The following is a 24,404-nucleotide window of genomic DNA, read 5'->3' as shown; positions in this document are numbered from 1 at the left end:
AATTTTTTAAAATAAGCATTTGAAAATTGTGCCTAGATTTATTTTCAAGACTGAAAATGCTTAGGAACAAAAAAAAAAACCCTATTAATCTACCCTTCTTTTATTGTGAAAAAATGTCATGCTTTTGGGGCTTTTATTTTGACTGTTTATTTTGACTGAGGCCAGAATTTCAACAGAGGTCTGAGACAAACAGTTCTTCAAATATGCTTATTTGGAAGACATAAAAAAATACTGTTACCTGGTTAGTAAAATCAGGTCTCCTGAGAAAGATGCCCCTTTAAGTTTTTTCCCTTAATATTATCATATAGTAAGACCAGGAATAAACTATTTACCAAACTAGTTTATTTTATATATATTTCAAACTAGTTTATTTTATATATATTTCTATATATCCATTTCTATATTTATAAATAATATATTATATATTCATAGTATATTTTATATAAGGAAGAGACCCAACAACTTTCCAAGCACAGAGATGGAGAGATCACTTTCCACCTGGCTATGGTTGTTTTGAAGACTATCCCCTGTAAGTGACAATGCCAGACATGCACATGGAAACTGCCTAGGCTTTCTCAAACTCTGACCTGTTGGCATGACAGGTCTTTCCCTTATCCAGCTGTGCCATGTCTAGCACAATACAGAAGATTTCCAAAGTCTAATTTATACTGAAGGGCAGTGACAGCAAAACCAAGTCTTCCATTCCTCATTGCATATGACCTCCTCAGCTTCCCAAATGTGACTACAGAACAGTCTGAGCACACATTCCTAGCCAAATCATGTGACAGACCAGCATGTGAGCCAACATCCCAATCTGCAAAACATAAATATTAACCTAAGGATGGATTTTTGTCACATCCAGAGCAGCAAAACTCAGGGCTGTGAAACAATACAGTACCACTCTCTCTCTCTCTCTTGCTATAAAATGTGAACTCCTGATGCTTCTGATCTACCCATCATCAGCCACAAGCTGGATCAACTTCTTGACATGACAGAAGCATTGAGATACTTTGTTTTCAGTCAAACCAAAAAGTCCATCTTCTGACTGCAGGACTGCTGAATCTCATGCAAGGCAAGATTCAGACTGAGAATGAAGGAACAGCACAGCTGACCAAAGACAGTACCCAGGTACTTAGCCTGGGCAAGGTATAAAATGAAATTACACCTTAATATAAAGGCCATGGACAGGGTGGTAACAGATAATCCACTATTTAAATGAACACAAATCAATAAGCAGAGCTTATTGAGAGCTTGTTGTCAAATATCTGCTAAGGTTTCCTGTGGTTCATCAAGAAACAGAACTGGAAAAATGGTCTCAAAACCAAGTCCAAAGAAGGGCAATGAAGCTGGTGAAGGGTCTGGAGCACGAGTCCTGAGAAGATCCAGGTTGTTCATCCTGGGAAAAAAAGAAGCTCAGGGTGGACCTTATCATTCTCTACACTACCTGAAAGGAGCTTGTACCAGGTGGACATTGGTCTCTTCTCACCAATGACAAGTGAAAGTATAAGAGGCAATGACCTCAGGCTGCGCCACAGAAGGCTCAGATTAGATATTAGAAAGAATTTCAAGAGGTTGTCAAGCACTGGAACAAGGTGTCCAGGGAAGCACTGAATTACTGTCCCTGGGTGTACTAAAAAGCCATGTAACCATGGCACTGAGGGACATGGCTTAGTGGTGAACACAGTGGTGGCTGGGTTAACAGCTGAATCCCAATGATTCTGTGAAAATATCATTCCTCACAGACTGAAGAAGTGAGCTCACTTGAGATGGCACACTCTTTCCCAGAGATAGGCTAGGGGCAAAGATCATATGAAAGCTGTTTAAAGTACATACCAACACCAATCCTTAAGCAGAAGATATCCTGCCCATAACTGCTAAACTCCGGTCTCTGTGGCCCTAAATATTAAGAAATCAATCAGAATTTTCAGTCATCTTGGATGAAGACAACACCAAACTTTACCTTGCATACAAGCTGTACAAGTTCAAGATGGATCAGTCTCGTTTTCCTAAGAGGAAACTCCTTTTTCCAAGATGACAGGAAGCAGCTTGCTCTAATAAAATCAACCAAACTGTCAATCAAGCTCTCCTAAACCATTCTCAGAAGGGGATAGGTAAGATTGACTGAGGACAAAATAGTGTTAAGATAATTTCTGTACCTGTAAAAATTACCTTCAGGATTCAGCTGATTACTGTTTCCACTGAGAAAAAAGCTTTTCCATGATAGGAGATAGCTTTTAATTCCCACTACACCTCAGATGTTCTATTTGGAAGCCTGAATGATAATGGTGGTGAGAGTGATGTGAATCTATCCCTTATTACTCTGTGGGACTTGCTACCACAGAACATGATGAAGAAAAAGGCCAATGCTGCTGAAGGACTACTATCTGACTTTTTTTTCCCCATTGGACTATCAGAAGCAGCAACTCTTTAGAAAGTCTTCAATTAATGTAGACACATTTTTGTGTTGGACTGACCCTGAAAAAGAACTACAACAATCACCAAGAAAGATGTGAAATCTACTGAGTATCATCTACAAAACAGAACTGTACACAGAAACCTTCCCTGGGAAGAGGAAATGAGAATTCAAACCCATCAGACAGTTCAAGAACCATCCTACTTAGGAAAAAATTAGCCCCAGTTAGGACAAAACTGAATAAACTCAGCCTGGGGAGTTCAGCCTCCTGCAACTTCCTATCCTTTCAAGTAATCTTCATTTAGCCTTGATCACTCTAGTAGAACATCATGCTCTACTAGAAGGCAGTTCCTGGTCTTAAATGGAGCCCATTGTTTATAGTTACGCCACAGTTTAACCTACCTACTAACAAATCTAGAACAGGGAAAAAAATGGATCAGGACAACAGACTCCCAGATGGCCAGGCCTTAGGTCAGGCCACCAGAAAGGTCTTTATACAGAGCATGGACCCTTCTGCCTTTCAGCAGGCAGAGGGATCCACAAACATACCTGGACTACCCAAGCACATCAGGTTTAACTGAGACCAAACATGGAATGTAGACTTCTGCAATAAACTTGCTGCCAAACAGCTCATCATCCACTTACAAGTCCTTTGGCACTGACAAGACTGGTGCTAGGGGAACTATTTGTATATAGAACTTTGTTGAATGCTGTTCTCCATGCAAGCCAGTGGCATGATGGGTTCTGAGATTCAGATGTCACTGGCACAGACAGCCCAGAACTCACAGGTCAGACACGACACCTGAACACTGCTGCTGGGACTGCTCCACAGGTTTGCAGTTGTGAACAAAATTCAAACATTTCCCAGATACAGTAACAAGCACAAGTGCATGCAAAAGGCACATACTGATGACACCTGAGGCTCCCATTAGATGCTATACAAGTATACTTTTTGATGCCTGTAGTAAATACAGACACCTCATAATGACTATATCCTTCAGAGAGAAACAGAGAAGTTAATGGAGACCAGGACTCAAGACAAGCAAAACTTCAGGAATCCCTAGGTTACTCTACCTATACCTAGGGTAAGAGCAAAGTTTCATTCAGTACCAAGAACTGTCAGCCAATACACATTTAACAGTGACCTTTAATATCTTAAGACAGCAGTCTCAAATGTGTGTGCAACACTCCATATCCCTTCTGTACCTCCATCACAGTGCAGTCTCAACCTCTGTGAATTTAGTACCACTGAAAACCTAAAGAATTTACAGGCACTCCTCAAGTACTGTCAGTTTTAAACTCACAAATGAGAGACTGCATCCACTTTGATGTAAACTTACTAGAGGAAACTATTTCACTTTCCAATGACATTAATGCTGAAAGTTTACATCATGACGAGAGTTTGCAGTTGTACTGAGAGGGTTTATGTGACATCTTACAGCCATCCTGCCCTGTAATTAGCTAGGGAGCTCAAAGCCATTGGGATTTTAGGGAAGTCTCAGGGAAGAGACATCCTCTGATCTAGCCCAAATTGACACTAAGGGTTAGAACAAAAGGTGCTAGAGCAGATACATGAATGGAAATACCACATGGCAGCCATGCCTTCATTATCTTTCTCCTCTCTCTTTCAAAAAACAAATTGCAAAGGTGAGAGCTCAAAGTACTGGTTGTGTTTCTATGAAAGACACTAAGAACTGCATTAAAAATGCCATGTCTAGAAGCATGCTACTTTTAATGGCAGTTCTGGCAATACAATCAAACTAAACTGATTCTATTAGGTTTTTTTTTTTAATATAGTATTTTAAGTCTTTTTAAATTCTTAAATACATATCAAATCTTTTAAAACAGCTTATGGGAGCATTTATTAAAGAACCAGGGAAATTCTTAGCCTTGTTGTCTAGTTTTCTATTTGTCTAAACAAGTAATTTGATAACACACATTTCTTTCTGGCACAATACAGACATGCATCATATTAAACATTAAACCAGCAAACCCTCCTTTGAAATACTTCAAGCAGAATGTTGGACTCATCCTGGATTTTATCATACTCTCTTCATTTAAGTGCTGCACATTGAGGCACTGCACTCTCATATCCCTGGGCAGGTTAAATTTCTGTGCAGATTTCAATACAATCACAGTTAAACAATAAATAACAACATTCCTTTTATGAATCTAGAACCAAACATTCCTAACTGATTACACAGACAAATGGATATTGAAAAAGTGAACTAATTACCTCTCAGAATCTCTATTTGGATATGATCTTGCAAGTGGTGATACTGCATGGCTAAGGACAATGTAGGCATAATCAAAAACTTGTTTCACTTGCATGGCACCGTAAGAACTTCTGCCAACGTCGTTTCCTGAAATAATGTGACAGTCATCAGATCATCATTTTTTAATATCAGTTACCAAAACATTAGTCACACTTAAAGCTCAGAAGCCTCAACAATACTGGTTAATTCTGTTTAAACCAGTTATCCCATCCTAGCCACATCAGGAACACCTAAGAGTGCCTACATCAGCAAAAGAAGTTGACCTTAGGAATGACACTTAACATAATGCACTCAATTTACCACTTCTAAAATACCTGTATATAGTGCTTGAAAGAAACAGAGCACAGAGATCAGCTTAAAGATCTTAGAGCTGTCTTCCAGAGGGAACCTACCAAGCTTAAAGGACCATGTCTCACTTACCAGTAGAGTTCCTGCAGGCCAAATTCACTTTAAAATTTCATTTGTGTAACCTTCATTATGTCAGACACTCACAGAAAACCCTATTTAACCTTATTAAAACTACAGATTAATAAACCAGCACATACAGATATTTATCTCCACAGGATAAACCAGTTTTTCAAAAATCTATCATAAAAGATTCCAGAAGCTTTTAAAGTACTGTTTTTTGATCAAGTTTGTAGCACTCTCAACTGCCCTACTTTAGAAATGAGTGACATTTTAACTGGAACTCTTTCCAAATCTATTGCCATGTGAACTGCAGAAGAGCACTGTATACCTTCTGTATCAGTGACAATGTACAAGAACAGATCACCCATCTGATACCTAGAACAATCTTGCTGTTACTAGCAGAAGGCATTTGGGAGCTTAACGTGGATGTATTTGGCACCAGATATCAAAATTCACTGTCAGCATTCAATTTAAGAAACAAACAAAACTGCTTTCAAATTGCATAAAATATGGACTAGGTCTTGAGTGGGTAGAAAACCGCTTACAGTGTAAGGTTCCCTCCTTCAGAATGATGTGTGAAGTGCTGTGACAACACTAGAAAGGGATGAACCACCAAATATGAAAATCAGATCAGAGCCCATGAAAAATCTGCTTTTTAAAAATGACGGGTAAAGGACAGAATCCATCCTTTGGAGGACAGACTTCAGAGGAACACTTCACTCCCCTGAGTATTTTGTCCATCAAGCCACTATAGACAAACCTGCTGAGATTTGTCATCCAGGGGTAGAAAACAGATTCCTTTCAAAATTCCCCAACCATAATGCCATTCTAACAGAAAAGCATAATCAGTGAAAACTAACTGAAAACATAAATGCATTTTGGGAAAACAGAATTTTTCCAGTAATTCACATGGTCAAATAAAAACCAATCAAGAAATACTTCCTGTTTACTGCCATAACTGACTATCTTGCTCTGAATGCAGCACTGTGGTATACAGCAGCCACTATTACAGAAGTCTCTCCAAGTGGTTTATTTGCTATTGGACTCTATCCTGAAGTAAAAAAAGAGATCAGTGTGGGCCTAGGACAGTGAACCTAGGAGGAAACACGTGTTCTTCAGAGAAGACTTCAAAAAGGACTTACTCCAAAGGTGGCTGAAAAGTGACCAAAATATTTTAGTGGTCACGAAATCAGAAGACAATGTTAATTATACTGAAAAAGTAATGATTAATTCAGTAAGGGCTTTTCAGAGCCCTTACTGTGTGTCCAGCCACATAATGACATTCTAAACCTAGATATGTAATATAATTAAATTGAGAAGCAATACAGAAATGGAATGCATACTAAAAACACATAATTGCACCTACCACTAAATTAAAGTCCATCTATGATTGGACTTAATGTTAGAGCTCTTTTCCAACCTAACTGATTCAATAAATTCACATAACATTAATTAAGAATACACACTTAATGTGCACTCAAAGAATCTTTATTAGTTTAGTCTAACCCAATTCTAGGCAGGTACATTTGGCATGTATCCTGCATGAAGTTACACCAAAATGAAGACAGGGCTGCCACAAAATATTGGCTATTCCTTTCATCAGTTGTCACTACCTCCTCTGTTGTGCCAGCAAAAGAAATCATAAGCCTTCCCTAAACCAATTACAGTAAACTTGGGAAGTTTAGTTTTGATCAATGAAGTTGTGTTTGAGTCTTGATTGAAGCAGATTTGAGAAGAGAGGCAGAATAACTCATGCCATACCATGCTTGGGCTCCTGGATTGCCTCATTCTGCACCTGTAACTCATTCATAAAAATGTCTGAATTAATGGGTTTTAATCAATTTACAGTCTGCAGAGCTTTCACTTGGGCTGCAGCTCGAGCTACTGTGAACTGATCTGTCAAATCTGTATAAAGATGACCCTAGCCAATCCACAAAACAACATATTAAAGAAGCCAGAAGATCACACATTTGCATTTGCTGCCCTGAACAGATTTTTTTCTGAGAGATGACTCTCATTAGAGAACCATGTCTTACATAACTGAGCATCCTCCTTTGGTCACAATCTAGACTGATCAGTTAAAGCACGCAACCCAAATGCTGTCACTCTTTAAAAAAATCATACATACTTCAATCCTCAGATGTACATTAGCAGATAACAATGGTCTGTGTGATTTCATGTATAATTCAATCCTTATTCTTTCTTACAAAGCCTTCATCCCTAAAGGAGCATGTCCAAAATTTCCATCACTTGCTATCAGTATTACCACTCCATCAGGTAGCCTTCCTTTACCTGATGCGGTTTTAAGAACACGGCCTGAAAAGGTAAAGGTAAGACCATGAGCTAGAACTGCAGCAGACCCATTCATGTTAAGCTATTAGCTAGTAAACAGCTTTTTGCAACATTCAGCATTAAAGAGGTTCTTTCAAATGCTAACTTCAATGAACCTGGGTATTTTTATAAACACTAATGTTTAATACACACACAAACATATATATTTGCAGGCTCTAATGATAAATAGCTGATACTGAATAGCTGCAATGAATCATTCTGGGCAGCCACTAAGGCTAGAAAAGATAATCTCATAGATGTTGCCAATCTCAAATCTATTTACTTCCCATACTTGTGACCTATCAAGATGCAGAAGCAAGCAACATGAAGCATAATAAATCCTGCAAATTAAAGATTCTCTTTTCCAAGGAAACACATTTAAGGTTTAGAACTTTCATTACTGCCCACAGCAATTCAGAATGAAGAACAAACTTCCTCATGAATGGAGCTGCACAGGTGGAACTCCAAGTTTTAAACTTGGTGTTAAAGAGTAGCAATTTAGCTACTCTAGCTACTGCCAGTCTGAAACTGGACCCAAAATGATTCCTGTTCTGAGCATCACAAATGACTGGAGCACCTTGATAATCACCTGATTCACAAAGGTATAAAATAACAAGCCCCTCAACAGTCTGCTGGATAAGTGCCAAGCTTATTTTACAACCACAGATTAAAAGATTTGTCAACTGCCAACAGTTACGTCTTCCAAGACAGGATACTGCTAGACCAACTCCAGACAAATCTCTTCCAAGATGACATCATCTACCCTGCTCCAACATATTCCTGTGAACAAACTTCTGAGTGCCTGGCTTTGCAGTTCTCCTTAATAAATGCTTTTACTTTTTATATATTTTACAAAAAAGACAAGGGATTTGAGAAACTGAAACGGTGCAGTTACAAGATGTTTATGGAAACTCCCTCCTTTAGACAATGCTAACCCTGTCCTAAGACACTAACCCAAGATGAAATATCTTAGACTATGTACAAAGATCAAGTATAAATTATTACTTCAAAATTGAAGTAATTTTCATCACTGCTACATTAGTCTGATAACTCAAATCTGGACCTCAACAAGCTTCCCACTTGAAGTGTCAACTTCCGACACCTTTGTTGGAATCCTGGTTCTTAAATCACACAAATTATCTTCCAGCACCCAATGATCAGTCTCTGAGAATTTCTGAGGAAACCCTGCAGTACCTAAGAGAATCTAAGAAAACCCATTACAACCAAAACAACAACACAGTATGAAACCTGGATGCCTGTTCCTCCCAAATCCAGGAACTAACAGGTTATGAGCAGACAGAATAATGTATCACATCCTTCTGATAACACCTTTCATCTCTTAGCCAGACATCACCCTCCATTTCACACTGAATGAAAAACAGTTCCTCCAACTTAAAGAAACTAATCCCACTAAACACATTCCTGTTCCCTGCAAGACCACTTTAAGGCTATTCTTTTGAGTTATACCCATCAGTATCCCATTGCTGAGCTACTGCATACACTCACAGGAGCGACTTTTACACTACTTTGATAACCTTTGAGAAATTGAAAGGGAGAGGTTTTTTTATCCCTGTACTTTTTGTCTCACTTTGGGATTAAGAAGCCATCTTTTCAAGTATTCTTCCAAGGCTTGACAGGAACCTTACAGACAGCTGTGATCAGGCAAAAAAAAAAAAAAAAAAAAAAAAAAAAAAAAAAAAAAAAAAAAAAAAAAAAAAAAAAAAAAGGATTGAAAAACAAAGTTAAAAACCTGTGGATACAGTGCAAACACAGGTTTGCAGGGGTAAAACTCACCAGCAGCTTATGCTAATTTAAGTTGAGACATCTGTGTCCACTCTTTATGAAAGGAACTTATTCCCATCTCCTTCACAGTACAGCCACCAACCCACAGTCAGACATTGAGTGGATCTGAACCCAAACTCATCAGAGATGACTTATGAACTGGGCAAGGACCTGAACCCTTGGGAAAGATTTTTGCACTGGGGCAGAAGGAATAACAGAACTAAACTAATTAACAGAATTCTAGATGTACTAACATACACTTGACAGGCAATTTTAGATACTGTAGGAATATGTGATTAAGCCTGAATCTAAGGAGGCTGTACTCATCAGATCTGATTCAAAGAGCCATCCTGTATGTGCTATGTAATTTTCCTCCCAGCCTCATCTGGCAAGTTCTGAAGGTCTGTGGTAGCTGCTAAAGAAAATCCCTACGAGACACAGTGGTCAGATAACTTCAAAATATTGTCAGTTTTCATTTCCATAGCCAAAACATTATGCCCTATAAGAATTATATTATCTCACACCATACAAATGCTTTATTTAATTTAATTCTTATCAACTCTTTGACAGCATACAGCTATTCTTTCTTCTAAACTACAGTTCTTCGTTTCTGCAAGATTAATGCTAGGAGGAACAGTTCAGAGCCCCTATCAGACTTTTTTCTCCTTCTCCAGAGTACTATTGGCAGTGATTAAAACATTGCATAGCACACACAATTTGTTCTCCTTCAGCCCCCAGCAGATGGAAAGGAACAGAACTGAAGGGCAGTAAGGATTTCTGACTCTAAACAATTGTGGCTTACACTGCTATTTAAATGGGTCTTCAGGCAAGTAGGTACACAGCTCCTAAAGGAAATCTCAATGACAATGACAGTTCCGCACAATCCCACCCTAACCTATGCCTAGCCAAGAACAAGAGTCATGATGGACACAGAGTTACAAACATATCAGAGACATGGTTAGACAAATGATATCACAGCCTGCAATGAACATTCAGCATATTGAGTATTTAGAAAGGTGCCAGCTTTCAGCTCCTGATCCATGGGGTTTGCTTTAGAAGTGCTGTAAAAACGCTATAAAATGTCTACACACAAAATGTGACAGTATGGACTTGGACTGCCAATTACATTCTAGAAATACTTGTGCTGAAGTCCAAATTAACTGAAAATTGACTTTGTTAAAAAGCTGGTTTGGAATTTCAGCTACTTGTGATGGTCTAAATAGAATACAAACTAAGGACTATAAAGCTGGAAATTTTCCTGAGGCACTTAGCCAAAATTAAGCTCAATTATTTTGAGGGTTACTGAATTAAAACCAAATAAAAAAAAAAATTTATGTTAAGTACTATCAAAAGAACATGCAACTCTAAAACTCTAAATGCCATTCCCTACAGATCCCTGTGCAGCACAGAAGCCAGTTATGCAAAGTGCTCTCCACACCACCACTGCAGCTGTTTTTTACAGAGACCCACCCCTGCTCCTGTGCAGTCCCTGTGGTACCACCCTGCAGGACAGGTTCTGCACCTGGGGCATTTATTTCCCATATGGTGTGACTTATCTGAAATAGGGCACCACACACTGTGGCAGCAAAAACTACACCTTCCAATCTCTTTCTCACAGCAAATAATAGAGAACTGTTCTGCTAACAACCCGTCTTCCAGAATTTCCTGGAATTCTTTCTTTCACTCCCTCTCAATGCTGTCAGAGAATCTCCTTATGTCCTCAACACAGTCCTGGATCTCCAAAGCATTATGCAACTGTGCTGTTTGCACATAATTCAATTTACTCAGACTAAGAATCTTGTGAGACCTCAGGCCCACATCCCTCAGCCCTCCTACCTGACTGTACCTCTACAGCAGCAACAGCCTCTTCCCAGTGCAGCTTCTGAACTCATCTGACAGACTAATGCAAGCTGAGAGCACAAGCTGAGCCAGAGCTGTGCAATACTGCAAGAAGTGTACAGTCTTACCAGGCAGAAGAGGATCTTCAATACATAGCATGGATGGTCTGTATCCATTAGTCATGACTTTCATGATTTCTTCTTTGGCAATATAGGCACCTCCATTTTTTATTCTAATACCAGTTTTCAAGTAGTTAAAATTCCTTCCATAGAGTTCAAAAAATTCTATTAGAAGCATTCCAAGGTTTTCATCAGCTCTTCTGGCATCAATTCTTGGATGTAGCTGTAAAACAAATCAGTTTTTGCATATAAAAAATTAGTAGTTTTCAGACCATAACACAGGGCAACAAAAAGCTCATTTAAACAGCTGAACATTTCTTCACCTAAGTTTCAACTGAATAATTCACTCTTCATGTACTTAAATCACTCTCACAAAACCTAGAGGGGGCAGCATTTCAGCACTATCTGAAAGCCAAAGAACTCTTTCATCTTTCCTCATGTAGCTTTTTGAGGATTAGGGAATTATTTTCCCTAAGCCAAAAACAAGAAATAAGTACTGCATACTAAATTATAGCATAGTTAGTAACAAAGTAGTACTCAATTTTCCACGGCAAATCCATGCCTCAATGCTGTCAGAAAGTGGGGGGCAATCTAGTTTCCCCAGCTGAAATACAGTTTGTGTCTCTGTCTCTACTTACTACATTTGGTACACAAAATCTACAGTAATCTTGCAGTCAACACCACCAGCAGCAGAATATGTAAGCTTTCCATTACCATAGCTGCTGAGGGATGCTAACCCTATATCTCATCATACCTGTAGGAGGCTCCCTGTCACAAAAATGTATTATGAGAAGTTGTAACTTGTTTCTAACATTGTAACTTGTGACTATTTCAACACTCAAGTACAGCATCTGCCAGTATTAAGCATGTCAAAACTTAACCAACATGTAAGATAAAAAAAAAAGAACTTGACTGCTGGATTTCATCATTTTAATAAACACTGAAATCAACTACTCTGCACATTCAGTACCAGTAGTCTGGGAATCAAAAGATAAAAATATATCCTGCAGATTTACGAAGCACCATTAAGATGATTCAGGTACAGGCCCTGGTGCAGAGAGCAATGCACAACCTCTATGCCTTTCACAAGGCTCCTGCTGCTGTTCCAGCTCACACAGGATAGATCCTGGATGTCAGAGGTAGTCCACGGATCTTTCAGAAGTCAAACACTCAGAGCCGTAACAGCAATGCTGCACTTTGCAAGGGGCATCTGAAGAAACAGTACAATAAAAGGGCACAGGTACAGAACCAAAAATATTTTGAAGAACATGGAAACAAATAAGGAACAGACTTACCTGCAGGAAACTAATTGCCATTAAAATTAGGCTGTAAGAGCTAATTCCACCAGTAAAAACTTCATTCAAATCCCTCTGAAGGAGGAACTGTTTTAATACTAAAATCAAGTAAGGTAGCAAAGAATATTTCTGCAAAGCAAAACAAGTTTTATCAATGACAATGTCAACATTACAAAACAAACAAAGAAGTACACAATCTCAGCAAAGATTCATCTAATACAAAAATATTTCCAGTAGTGAGCTATACTGTGTTTCCACAGGAAGAACTGAAACTTGCTTTTTTTAAGCTAGAAACAGATGAATAGACTTCAACTCTTATTTGATCAAAGACCTTATGTATTACATTTATTTCCCACCTAAACAGTAAGATTTTTATAGCCTTCTCTGAATGCCAATATCACTTACTATAGCCAAAGCTTTCACTCTAAATAGTACTTTTACTACAGAGCATAGTGTGTAGCTACACAAGAATTGGTTTTTGACAGTCTAGCAGGACAGTATTCATTATGCAGCATCACTTAAATTCAAGGTAAGCAAAACTTAAAAAGAGACTTGCTTCAGAAGCAAAGTTTAGTGCCTCTGTACATCTAGACATGATCATAGAAGTTCTTTCACAGTGTACAGGTTTATTCAAACACCTAGCACTCAAAGGGAACACTGAATGGACACCAACAGATAATAAATTAAAATATCCATGTTTAATTAGTATTAATGAAAATAGTCTTCAGCAATAAATTGTCAAGCCATACCAAAAAAGGTTAGCTAAGCATCTAGCACATCCTTGGTAAGTAGCATAACACTCAATACATGGCTGATACCTTCATGTATTCCTTGATAAATCGAGCTGCCTTCACACCAGTTTCTACATTAAAACTGATGTCAACTTTCACTTCTGTCTCCTGGTCAGTGAGTTTTATTATTGGTACCTGAAAAGATTAAGACAAGAATGTGAAGACCCAGGAATACAACACTGGTGCTGTTCCTTAGCTTACTCAAGACACATGGATATTAGCAGTCCAAACGATTGCAACTATCAAATCTGTGTAAGAGGAGGTAACAATCCTAACCTGACTGACCACTGAATGCTTTCTAGGGAACTGATTAATGTACAATCACCTTATCCTACCATCAGTCTGGTACTCTACCACAGCCATTAGCTATCTGCCTTCATAGCTGCAATAGCAGTGTTTCATATGACAACTTAATTTATTTAATGACTCATTCCAATTAATAGGAGATCTTGTAATCTCATAACCTGTGGGAACTGCATTCCTCTGACCCAGTATTGCACCATTCACTGGCTGAACTGACAGAAAACCAGCCTAGCAGAAAGTAATGCCTGTTGGTTTATCAAGATGAACTGGTTCAATGCAGAGTCAAATGAAAGCCAGAAGAAATAAAGCAAAGCCATCACAGTAATATGGCAGGAATAAATTAATATAAAATGACTGAATATGTAGTTTAGCTTCACACCTCCACTGGAAGGCAGTGCCCTACAAAATCATCTTAAAATCATAACCTAAACTTCAGCTGAAAAGATTTATTTTAAATTGAAGTCTTCATATTTTTAATCTGAAATGAGAAATAAAAAAGGGCAGAAGTATGGCATCATTTTATACCAATATCAGACAAAAAAAATAAGAAGGAATAGTCCAATTGTAAGCGATTTTTCTAGTGCCATTTTCCATCATTAACTGGTAATATAGATTCTGAACATCCCAATAGTTCTCAGGTAAACCAAAGACTACCAACGCTGCTGTTATGCACTACTACTCTAATGAAAGCCACAGGAATATTATGAACCTAAAAGAGGAAGACTGTTTTAGAGACCACAAAACAGAAGCTTGCTAACAGAAGTTTGGAATACTCACCTTAGTCCCCTGAAGAAAACATCACTTGCCCAGTAACATAAAATTCTCATGCATTAAGTTTTTAACTTATTCAACATGATTCAGGCTTACAAGAAAGATGCAGGAGATAACACACATCAGTCTTACAAATGACATAAACCTCTCAAATAGTATATTTTGGACAGGAAAACCCAATGTTAGGTTTGGAACACTTCACTATGCCATCAGAAACAAGACAACCTGAAAACCGTGTTGAAAACTAGACAGCTCTAGTTACTGGCTTAACAAATTCCCCTCAAAGGTCAGTGGAAAAGCATTATGCAAATAGTTATTTTACTGGATATTATGCAAATACTAACTTTCAGATATTTATTGACAACCCAAGTAAGAAGTATGGCCTTCAGCAAGCACAGTACATAGAATTACCGACGGCCATACAAATGACTCCATGCTATTGCTAAGCATATATAGATTCTGCTGAAACTTGCAGAGAGTTAAGGACAATATAATTTGCTCCAGGAACTAAGAATACTATTTATCACCAACATCTGAAGGGGTCTGAAGGTTTTTCAGTTCAGTATTCCCCAGCTATTACTTACCGTAGCTTTGTCAAGTACTTTAATGGAATATGGCTCAGCCACATTGTGTTTTCTCAGTGCTTGCTCCAACAGCTGTAAAGGAGGTCGCTCCCATTTCCCAAAAACAACTAGATCAATATCACTAGACAAAAAGAACACAGCATGAAATCCAGTAAACCTAAAGCACAATATACTGCCAAAAACTATGGTAAGACTGGCATTCTACATATTACAAGTACCATGATGATTGCAAGTACCAAATGACCACACATGGTGATCATTTTGCACTTTGCAATATAGGTTACCAATAAGCTTCTTCTAGGAGCATTAAGCAAGAGAGTCCATGGTATTTTAGGACCCAAAGCAGTATTCTAGTTTTTTGCTTCCATTACTCTAATGAGTTTTTCTCTGAATTCCTTTCCCTTTACCTTTCATGCTCCCTCCCCTCTGACTTAAACAGACCAATTCCATCCATCGCCTGTCTACTCATGCTGACGGGCATTTTAATAATCCAAAGAATTTTATCAGTGATTGGTATTCACAGAAACAAAATTTCCAGTGCTTTCCTTCTGAAAATGTAATTTATACAAAGACAACCCCATCTTCAAGGCAGAGCTACACAGGTTTCCACATCGAACTGAACCATCAAGTGATACAAAATACCAAATTAAGTAAGACATTTTGCTCTCCAAAAAGATGGGAATGCAGCACTGTGATGGTTCTTTCGACTTTACCCAGTAACTCTGTGATAAGTGAAACATTCTTAATAGTTTCTCTTATTTAACAAAACAATCTTTACAAGGGAAATGCCAAACATTCAGTTTCACTGTCTGTTTAAAAAAAAAGCAAGCCAAAGACTAACCCCAGACACAAGGAAGAAAAGGTAATTCACCAAAGGGTCAACAAGCAGAGCAAAGCAGTAAAATAATACATCAAATACAAATCTTGAAGTTCAAAAGCTCTTCCCTGTGTCACATGAAATTCAAAAGTTTTACTGAAAGTTTGACACATTTGCACATTCCATTCTAAACTCCTCTTTGAAATCTACCATTTCTCTAAAAGAAGGCAAGAGTAAACTATTACTTACCTAGTTGGAAGATAAAGCCCTGTACTAAAGCTGCCAAATATCTGGACCTGAAAAGAACACAGCAAGAAAACATCTTGCAATTATGAATGCTCACATCCTTTTACTTTCACAAAACTTCATACTTTTCTCCAGTTCTTAAGGACATAGTCAGTAAAAAAGTTAGTTTACTATATACTCTCTGTACAAGCACACTTTTTCTTAGAGATGCCACTTTAGAGGAAAAAATTTGGTTTCTTTACCATGAAATAACTACCAATCCAGCTTGCAAGGAATAAATTTAGGCAAGTTCTTTGCATTACTTATTTCCAGTTTGACAGATATACAAGCTTTTATCTATTTCCTTCTCTTCTGCTCCTTCCTTTCCTTACAGGATAGCTTTACTGAAACAGTTTAAGGGAATTTTTTTCCAAATGTTTATGCTTAAAAACCAGCAAGTACATCTAAACATATCATTCAGATAAATATGAATAATACAGATTTTATGTCAAGAACAACTATGAAGTAGCAGCAGATGTTTTTGTGTGGAAAAGCAGGCACAATGAAGATACATCCACAGACCACATCAAATACTTTCAGCGAGCTTCCCATCTAAAGAACTGAGATGTCCTTCCCTCTCTGATACAGAAGAGCCCAATGCACAAGTTCACTTAGTTTTTGGCCAGGCAACACAGGCCCTTTTCAATGTTTTTATCAATTTCCACAAGGTACAAAAATCTCACTGTGAAGGAAAAGCATGGGTGAGGATGAAGCAGATCAGCTTTACAGTATTTTTAGCTCAGTGCTGTAGCCTGAGCCCTTCACTGTCTGCCATGGAAGGCTACGAAATCATCGTGGTCTGAAACATATTTCTGGTGTCTAATGACAATGCTACAATCTGGCAATCACAAAGGTGATGCTAGAAATACAATTCAGAATACACTCTTTTTGAACAAGCAGACTTATTCATTGGGTAACAAAGTGTTTGAAATTGCACCAGTTTAGATGGCAATGTATCTCAAGGAGTGCAATTTTCCCACTACAGTGGAGCTAAAGCAATTCCTTGAATGTCAAATTCATGAAGAGTAAAAAAAAAAATCTGCACTTAATTGCTCTTTCATAAAATATTTTGATTTAAAAATATCCACAAATTCAGGACTCCTTGCAGAAATGGATACATAGGTAGTCAGTCTCACTTTACTATTCAAAATTAAATGATACAGAGACAATCAATTTAATAAGCTTTTTTTTTACAAAAGGCACTACTAAAAGCATCACATTCCCTCAGTAGAATTCATTAACCCAAAATCTAGGTTTAAAATTTCCCCACTTTTTAAAATAAATTTCAAATAAATTTCCAAATGTTGCAAGAACTGTGATATTAAGTCAATTGCCTTAAACTTGAAGAGTCACCTGTTCATTCCTAAGAGAAAGAAAGAAGAAAAATAACAGCAAGATTAAGTGAACCAAGCTCCACAATTTACTAGAGAAGCAAATCACAACTGAAGCTACACTCACATCAGCGGTAGGCCAGAGATCTTTGATGACTGTTTCTATCCTTTTCACCACTTCTCTTCTCATAGCTGCTTCTTCAGGACGAGGGGACATGAAGTCATAGAAGTCAATGATTTCTTCATGAAGTCTAATGGAGAAAACAAGATCAGTTTAAGTGACAATTGAACTATTTAACTATTGCCATAAATTTTACAAGAAACAGACCATAGGCTTTATTTAATATCATCCTTTAACCAAAGAGCTCAGAACACTAACTCTAGTAGACATTTACTACATTTCTTACTGGCTCAGCAGTCAAGGCCAAATTCAATTCCTGATCCTTAATGATTCCTTTCTTTAGAAAACAAAGCTGAGCCTTAAAAACTACATAATAATGCAAATGCAAAGTCCTCAAAGCAGGTTTATTCTTCCAGCAGTTCTTACTTCTGTGTATGTAGCTGTTTACACAGACTGCAAACAGGCTACTGGCAATGGTGAGACTTTGCAGAGGACAATAAAAAGGACATTTGAGAATTTCTTGATGTAAAAACATACACTTTGACACTCAGGCCCTTCATTAGCCATTCATTCATATAGAAAGCAACCTTCCAACTGAACTCAAAGTGAGAAATGTTAAATATGTTCTCAAGTGTAAAGTATTTTTATACCAATGTTACACGAGGAGTCCTGACACTGGAACCTTCTACACCTATTAAGCCCTTTTGTTTCACATCTACCAGCCCTATAGAACTCTTGCTGCCAAATTTGAGTATTCAGGTGAATGTCATGTTTGCCTTCAAAGGAAAAGCATCAAGCCATGCCAAACAAAAATGCAAATAACTACCGCCGTGACATTTTTCCAAAACATCTTTTTTGATGTTGACATATTTCTAAGATTTCTGTCTAACTCACAAAATGTATCTAGTCAACATCATAGTGAAATCCAAATGCTGTCCTAAACCCAAAAATTAATCTATAGTTTATATACTTAGCCTTCCAAAACCAAAATTTAATACCTCTCTAGTAGAACTCAACTCTTCATCTGAGACTTTGCAATTCGTTTTACTCAGTAACTCTCCTGCTAGCAGGTAACTTCCAAGAGACCACATGCCTAATTTTTAAGTGTCGGTATTCCTTCCCATACACAAAGAGATTTTTGCAGCAAAGCTCAAAGATACTTCCAAAAAGCATAAATATTTTGAATTACTGTTTGCCCTTTCTCTTTCTTAAACTGAGCTTGGACCCACAACTGAACATTTAACTACACAACAGATTTAACTAACATTTCAATTTGCTGATGAATCCACTTGATTCCAAAATTTTAGAGCAAGACAGAAAATACAAACTAACATGCTCTTATTTTGTTTTGTTTATAGAAAGTATGCTTTTTTCCTACCTTTCCAAGACAAAAAGACCAATGAATAAAATACTTGAATACACCTAACAGCAATGGGGACAGCCTAAAGACTTCCTATTCTTCTGCCTATAATAATCTGCAGTAGGCAGATAGAGGGTGAAAGCAAGAAAAGGCAAGAAAAGCAAAGGGCCAGCCATCCTTCCAAGCCTCCAGTAATTTCATCTGGCATACATTCAGGGTGAATCTCAACCTGATACCTATTAGCTCAAAGAACTTAATTCCATAGATTTTTCCAGGTCTTTTAGTCCATTTCTGCTTTGTTATTTGTGCCATTCAATGAGAATTTAAGTATGCATCAGAATCAAGAGTGCTTTATTTTGAACTACTGCCTGGTAATGATTTTATCTGATGTTTTTTCCTGGGGCAAAAAAAGCAAAGTTGTTACTGGCAGTTCACCTCAAAACACAAGACTTCTCAGGCTCTCAATCCATTTATCTCTATCTACCAGCAGTTTTCCAAGCTACTAATCCTCACAGGTTTTTGTCTCCTTTGACAAGATGAAGCCCAAAGTTCGATCACTGCTAACCTCCTTAGGCTTGTTTTCCATTTGCACCACGTTTTCTGACAGGTGGGCAGAAAGACACCCAGAGTCAACACGTCATTCTGCCATTCAGTCCAGAACACACACCTGCTTTCATTTTGTTGTCCCTACACTTGGGAATATTGCTGCATGAGGGTACCTGAGCTGCTCTTTAAAAGAAATCATAATGAAGGAGCTTCAAAGTGTTTTCTGAGCAAAACTATCAACATAGAGCCCACTCACTGTGAGCATTCAGCCTGAATTATTTTTCTTCAGTCATGATTCTATATTTACTAGAATTTAATTTTACCCACAATTTTGTAATCTAATGAACAATGAACTCCCACGGTGTCTGTCTGCAGTCAGCTCTAGCTTTCTATTATCCTTTTTATCCCTTTCTCACTCATTTCTTCCCTCCAGGTATTTATGAACATATCAAGCAACAGTCTTCTATTTGTAACTTCCCCTTATTATAAAGTAAATAATTTGTTCTTTCCTTTGGTTATTTCTAAGAGCTAAGCCAGCAAACCTGTAAATGTTTGGTTTTTACAAAGTCTTCAAAAAGAATCTTAAGCATTCTTCTGAAAAAAAAATCCAGAAGTTATGTTATCAAATGGAACACAGGAATATGGATTAACAATAAATCCTTCAAGAAAATGAGACCTGTAAGACACAACTACCTTAATCAAAACATGTACTAGACCCTTTCTTTATGTTTGGTCATGCAAGAAGTTCTGGGTTTTTATGGTATCAGCCCTATCCAACCACTCCAGGAGATCTAGACATTTCTGGGGAAAAAATGCATTTACAGTAGCCATCCTGTATTAGGGAAAAGAATAAAGGGGGAACCATCTCCATCACAACCTCTACCACACACAACATAGCCTTTCAAAAGCAGCCCCAGTGCATCAGTGGGCTCAGGAAAACAGCCAACCCACAAGTACTCTCAACTTTGATGCCCCACTGAGCCTCTCTTCCAATGATTAACACAGTCACAGTTGTTAATCATGTTATGAAAGACTCAGAAGAGTATCACTCACACTAGTCTACATGTCCTTCCCTCATCTGCTCTTTAATATCAAGTCAGGTTCATATTTTCTACTTCACACTGGCAAGGCAGTACTTGGTTTAATGCTTCAATTTGCACAGGACAACAGCAGAGGTATAGATATCAAAGCTCATTTAGAGTTCAAGCCACACTCATGGCTAATTCCCCTGAACTTCTTTGGCACATACCACAAGACATGGGTGTATAACCAGTCTTATTCTGCTGACTCGATTTAAACTCTTACTGAAATTTAAAATTGCAGTTGCCTGGAGTCAAAGCTTTCTTAAGCCTCTGAAGTCCTCCCCTGACAGAAAGCAATTAGTTCACTTAGTTCTTACTACATGGACTGTGTTCCCCCTGGTGCCCTTTCACGTCTCTCTCTGAGCCCTACTGACTCGGGCAAGTTTCTTGCTTTTGATGTGCAAGACTTCCAGGTCTTAAAGCATGTGGCAAACCAGTTCTTAACCCTCTCACTTAAAAGGGTTTTGCTTGCTCTTTCCAGTTTTCGTTAATTCAACAGTTTCTAAAAGATCATCTTCTTGGTCTATGTCCTTCTGGATAAGAATCAATGCTATACTCACAGTCAGCATAAGGCAGTACAACCACTGTGGCATTTTATCTTCTGGTTTACACCTGAAGAAGCTTCTCAAAACAGAGATGCTTTTCTAAAACCTAATGTTACAGGAGTTTGCATTTTGCAAACATCTTAGCTCAGACAAAGTTATTGGAACACTGTCACAAAAAAAACCTCCAACTCTCATGTATATAAAACAAGATCCTGTATGCTGTTCAGGACTAATCCCAGTATAACTTCTCACTAGCTGAAAGAACAATGCAGTATCTGAAAAAAACAGATAACCATGGAACAGTCAGCCAGCCAATACAGGGATAGTTTTTACTTAAGTATTTTGTCCACATACACTGTATGATTTTCATAAGCACTTTTTAAGTCAGGACTGTGACATTATTTTAACCATTAGGGACACAATTTCCAAATGCTGCACATAAGGTACATGCAGACACAAGTAACATCCTAACTCCTCTTTTTTTCATGGAACTTCCCTTAACATATATACAAGTCAGTCTTCCCAATTTCCTTCAGGCTTCTTAAAGAATGTGGATTCCCAACAGCATCACAGCACCTAGCAATCTCCTGTAACATTTGAAGATGCCCATTGTATTACCTCATTAGCAAATGTAGGCCTTTTAATCAACTTTTTCACAAGACAGCTTTACTGTATTTATAGAAATACTGGGAAAGAAACTTGTTGGTAAGCTATAACTGTACTCTTACTTAATATAAGATGGGAAAGATTAGAACACAGGAATGAAAAAGAGAGGCTACTTGTACTTGCTAGATTATTCAGGTTGCTAATTTTAACAGCCTGGAGGAACCTACCATTTACTGATGTTATTACTGCTAAGCACAGCAAGCATCTGCTGCTTACAGGCTGAACTACTGCAACAAAATTAACATCTTCTGTTTATCAAAAAATTATCCCTTCTACTGTTTAAGGAAAGGCAGCCACTCTTCTAGCCTCTAGGTTAAAATAACACTCAGGTGACATTCTCAGATTTTTGCAATGGTTTTCCTCAAAGACAGGTTTCTGTAAAAGGAGATCATCCATTTTACTCATTTACTGCAAACATATTTTACATAAGATTGACTTATTACTTCAAGGACTAACTTCAGTGCAGTGAAACAAAATTCTCAAACACCATAAAGAAACTAGAAGGTAAATTAAAACCTACAGAGATTTTGTTCCCACAAGTAAGCATCTGGTTCCTTTTTCAACATGATTACACTACTAAGCACATTAATTTATTCTAAAGGAACAGTACAACATGATTGCATCTTTTATGTGGAACAATTAACACTTTTTAAAAACATAATCTTTACTGAGTGTTTTTCTAGCTGAAGGCTAACACATCATCCAAGTATCCTTATCAAAGGAAATAACAGATGCCACAGTTAAAGCATGGGGGTCTAATACTAGGGATGTGTAGAAAATGGAGGTAAGGAAATGGGGAGGTTTAAAAAGAATCTCTATTGAAATAAAGATTACAAGTCATAGAATATATTTCTTCAATAAAGCAGGAATTCCAAGACATGCATGACTTCACTGTCTCAAGACTAAATGATGACATGCACGTCAGTCACTGCACATATTCTGGAAATCTGTTGAACCGTACCTTCACCTATGACTAGGGCAAAGCACAACTGCATTATCATGGAAATGCAGGTGAAATCTCACACTACCACAATCAAATGCATTCAATAGTTGAAATCATCAATCAGTCTTACAGTCTAAAACTACAGAACACTGTTCAGTGAAATAAAGGAGGAGATACATAACAAGATTATATATATATATATATATATACACACACACATAGAGAGTGAGTGTGTGAAAGCAAGGATGCATTCTGAGACAGACTTCTCCCAGTATGATCTAAGATTAAGACATCTGCAAAAGGGGCTAAAACACAGCTAAGACCAAGAAGAGATGAACTACAATCCTTCCCATTCCCACTCAACACCCATCAGAGGCCTTTACCTTTGTATACCAGTCCTCCTCAACAGCAGTAAGGCTCAGGCAGCACTACTACTACTCCTGTTCTAAGCTTACAGATGAGAGAAAGTATGAAAACACAGTGCTACCTTCACAGACCGTACTGCTGCACCAAATCAGTCCCATACCACTACATTATTCAGACAGCAATTACCTTTGTCACAGTAATTGAATGGAAGGCAGCAAACAACAATGACTGGCAGAATACAAGAAAAATCCCAACTATATAGTACTTATGAATCTGAGCTCTGAAATGTTTTACAGACAGGTAAATACCAAACTCAAGAATTGAGCTTGCTTTTCTAGTTACAAAGGAGAGATAGGAAGAAAAAAGTAACCACAGAACAAATATACTGTACATTTTCCACAAGAGATCATATTGTTCTTATTTCCTCTCTAAGCTTTCTCTTTGCCCCAGAGTCATGCAAGTCAGAGCTCATCCTAATCTCAGACCAGGTTTCTTGCCAATTTGATTTTACCTCTTAAAAACACCTTGACAGTTGATGCACCCAAGAAACTAAGTTGGTTGGATTGATTTATACTGCATATGTCCAAACCTAAGTAACAATTTGTCTGCATTTTGAAGAAAATCAGAAACTAAAGTATTTTTGGAAACTATATCAATCCAATAAGACTCAACCTTATTAATGGCTGGATGGGCTCTGAAAAATCTGCATCATAAAAAAAATTACAAATAAGCAGATGTACATCTCCAGTTCAATACATGGCAATGCAGATCTGCTACATAAGCTTCTGAAGTGCATTACTCCTGACTTGGACTGATGGACCTCCCTACACCACCAAGAAAACATCACAATCATTTTGTTGCACCAGTGAAGGAGAATGCCATATATTAAACCTTGGGACTGAATCAGCAAGCTTGCTATGCCAATAAATAGAACCACTAAACCCTGAAATTCCTGTCTTAATACCATTCTTTTCCAAATGCTCAAAGATAGCAAGCGATTAACATCCCAGACAAGTCAGACTGCAACAGCAGAAACATATTCGTGATGAGAGACTAATTTAGCCCATGTAGATCAGGTATTCATTACATCAGGTTAGCCACTGAAGCACTAAAGAGAAGCAACTTTTAATGTAATTCTGAGCAGCAGACTCAACTCAAAATGCACCCATCAAAGCACTACTGGCAACAAACCCTTCACATTCAAAGTCAGCATCTCTGCAAGGCAAAAAAAGCTAGAAAAGTCCTTTCTGGATTTAAGTACTGCTGCATTTTGCCATATAACAGAGGAAGCTCCTTCAAAATCATAACCAAAAGAACAATGTGTTTCAGTCTTCTAAAGATATCACACTGGTTGTTTAGTATGCATCACTAATCAGATTTTAGTGGAAAAAAAGAGCTTTTACTACTTTGTCATAGAATTCCACCAGAAG

General features: G+C 37.7%; 1 protein-coding gene across 4 annotated transcripts in view; it reads right to left on the bottom strand.

Moving 5' to 3' along the window:
• TENT4A (terminal nucleotidyltransferase 4A) overlaps positions 1-24,404 on the bottom strand; it is a 57,702-nt gene that overhangs the window by 25,753 nt on the left and 7,545 nt on the right. For all 4 annotated transcript variants that reach the window (XM_054284990.1, XM_054284991.1, XM_054284992.1 and 1 more), the window contains exons 2-8: positions 17,473-17,596; positions 15,979-16,025; positions 14,913-15,033; positions 13,282-13,389; positions 12,464-12,592; positions 11,178-11,391; positions 4,650-4,776 (exon numbers count right to left, since the gene is read on the bottom strand). In XM_054284990.1, the coding sequence (XP_054140965.1) occupies positions 4,650-4,776; positions 11,178-11,391; positions 12,464-12,592; positions 13,282-13,389; positions 14,913-15,033; positions 15,979-16,025; positions 17,473-17,596 (870 nt within the window). The remainder of the gene's footprint in view (positions 1-4,649; positions 4,777-11,177; positions 11,392-12,463; positions 12,593-13,281; positions 13,390-14,912; positions 15,034-15,978; positions 16,026-17,472; positions 17,597-24,404) is intronic.

The sequence above is a fragment of the Melozone crissalis genome, unplaced genomic scaffold (genome assembly GCF_028551555.1).
Source record: "Melozone crissalis strain CALT ecotype California unplaced genomic scaffold, PUWL_Pcris_2 ptg000042l_1, whole genome shotgun sequence".
Classification (NCBI taxonomy): domain Eukaryota; kingdom Metazoa; phylum Chordata; class Aves; order Passeriformes; family Passerellidae; genus Melozone; species Melozone crissalis.
Note: the sequence above shows the minus strand (reverse complement) of the source record. Positions and strands in the feature narration are given on the sequence as shown.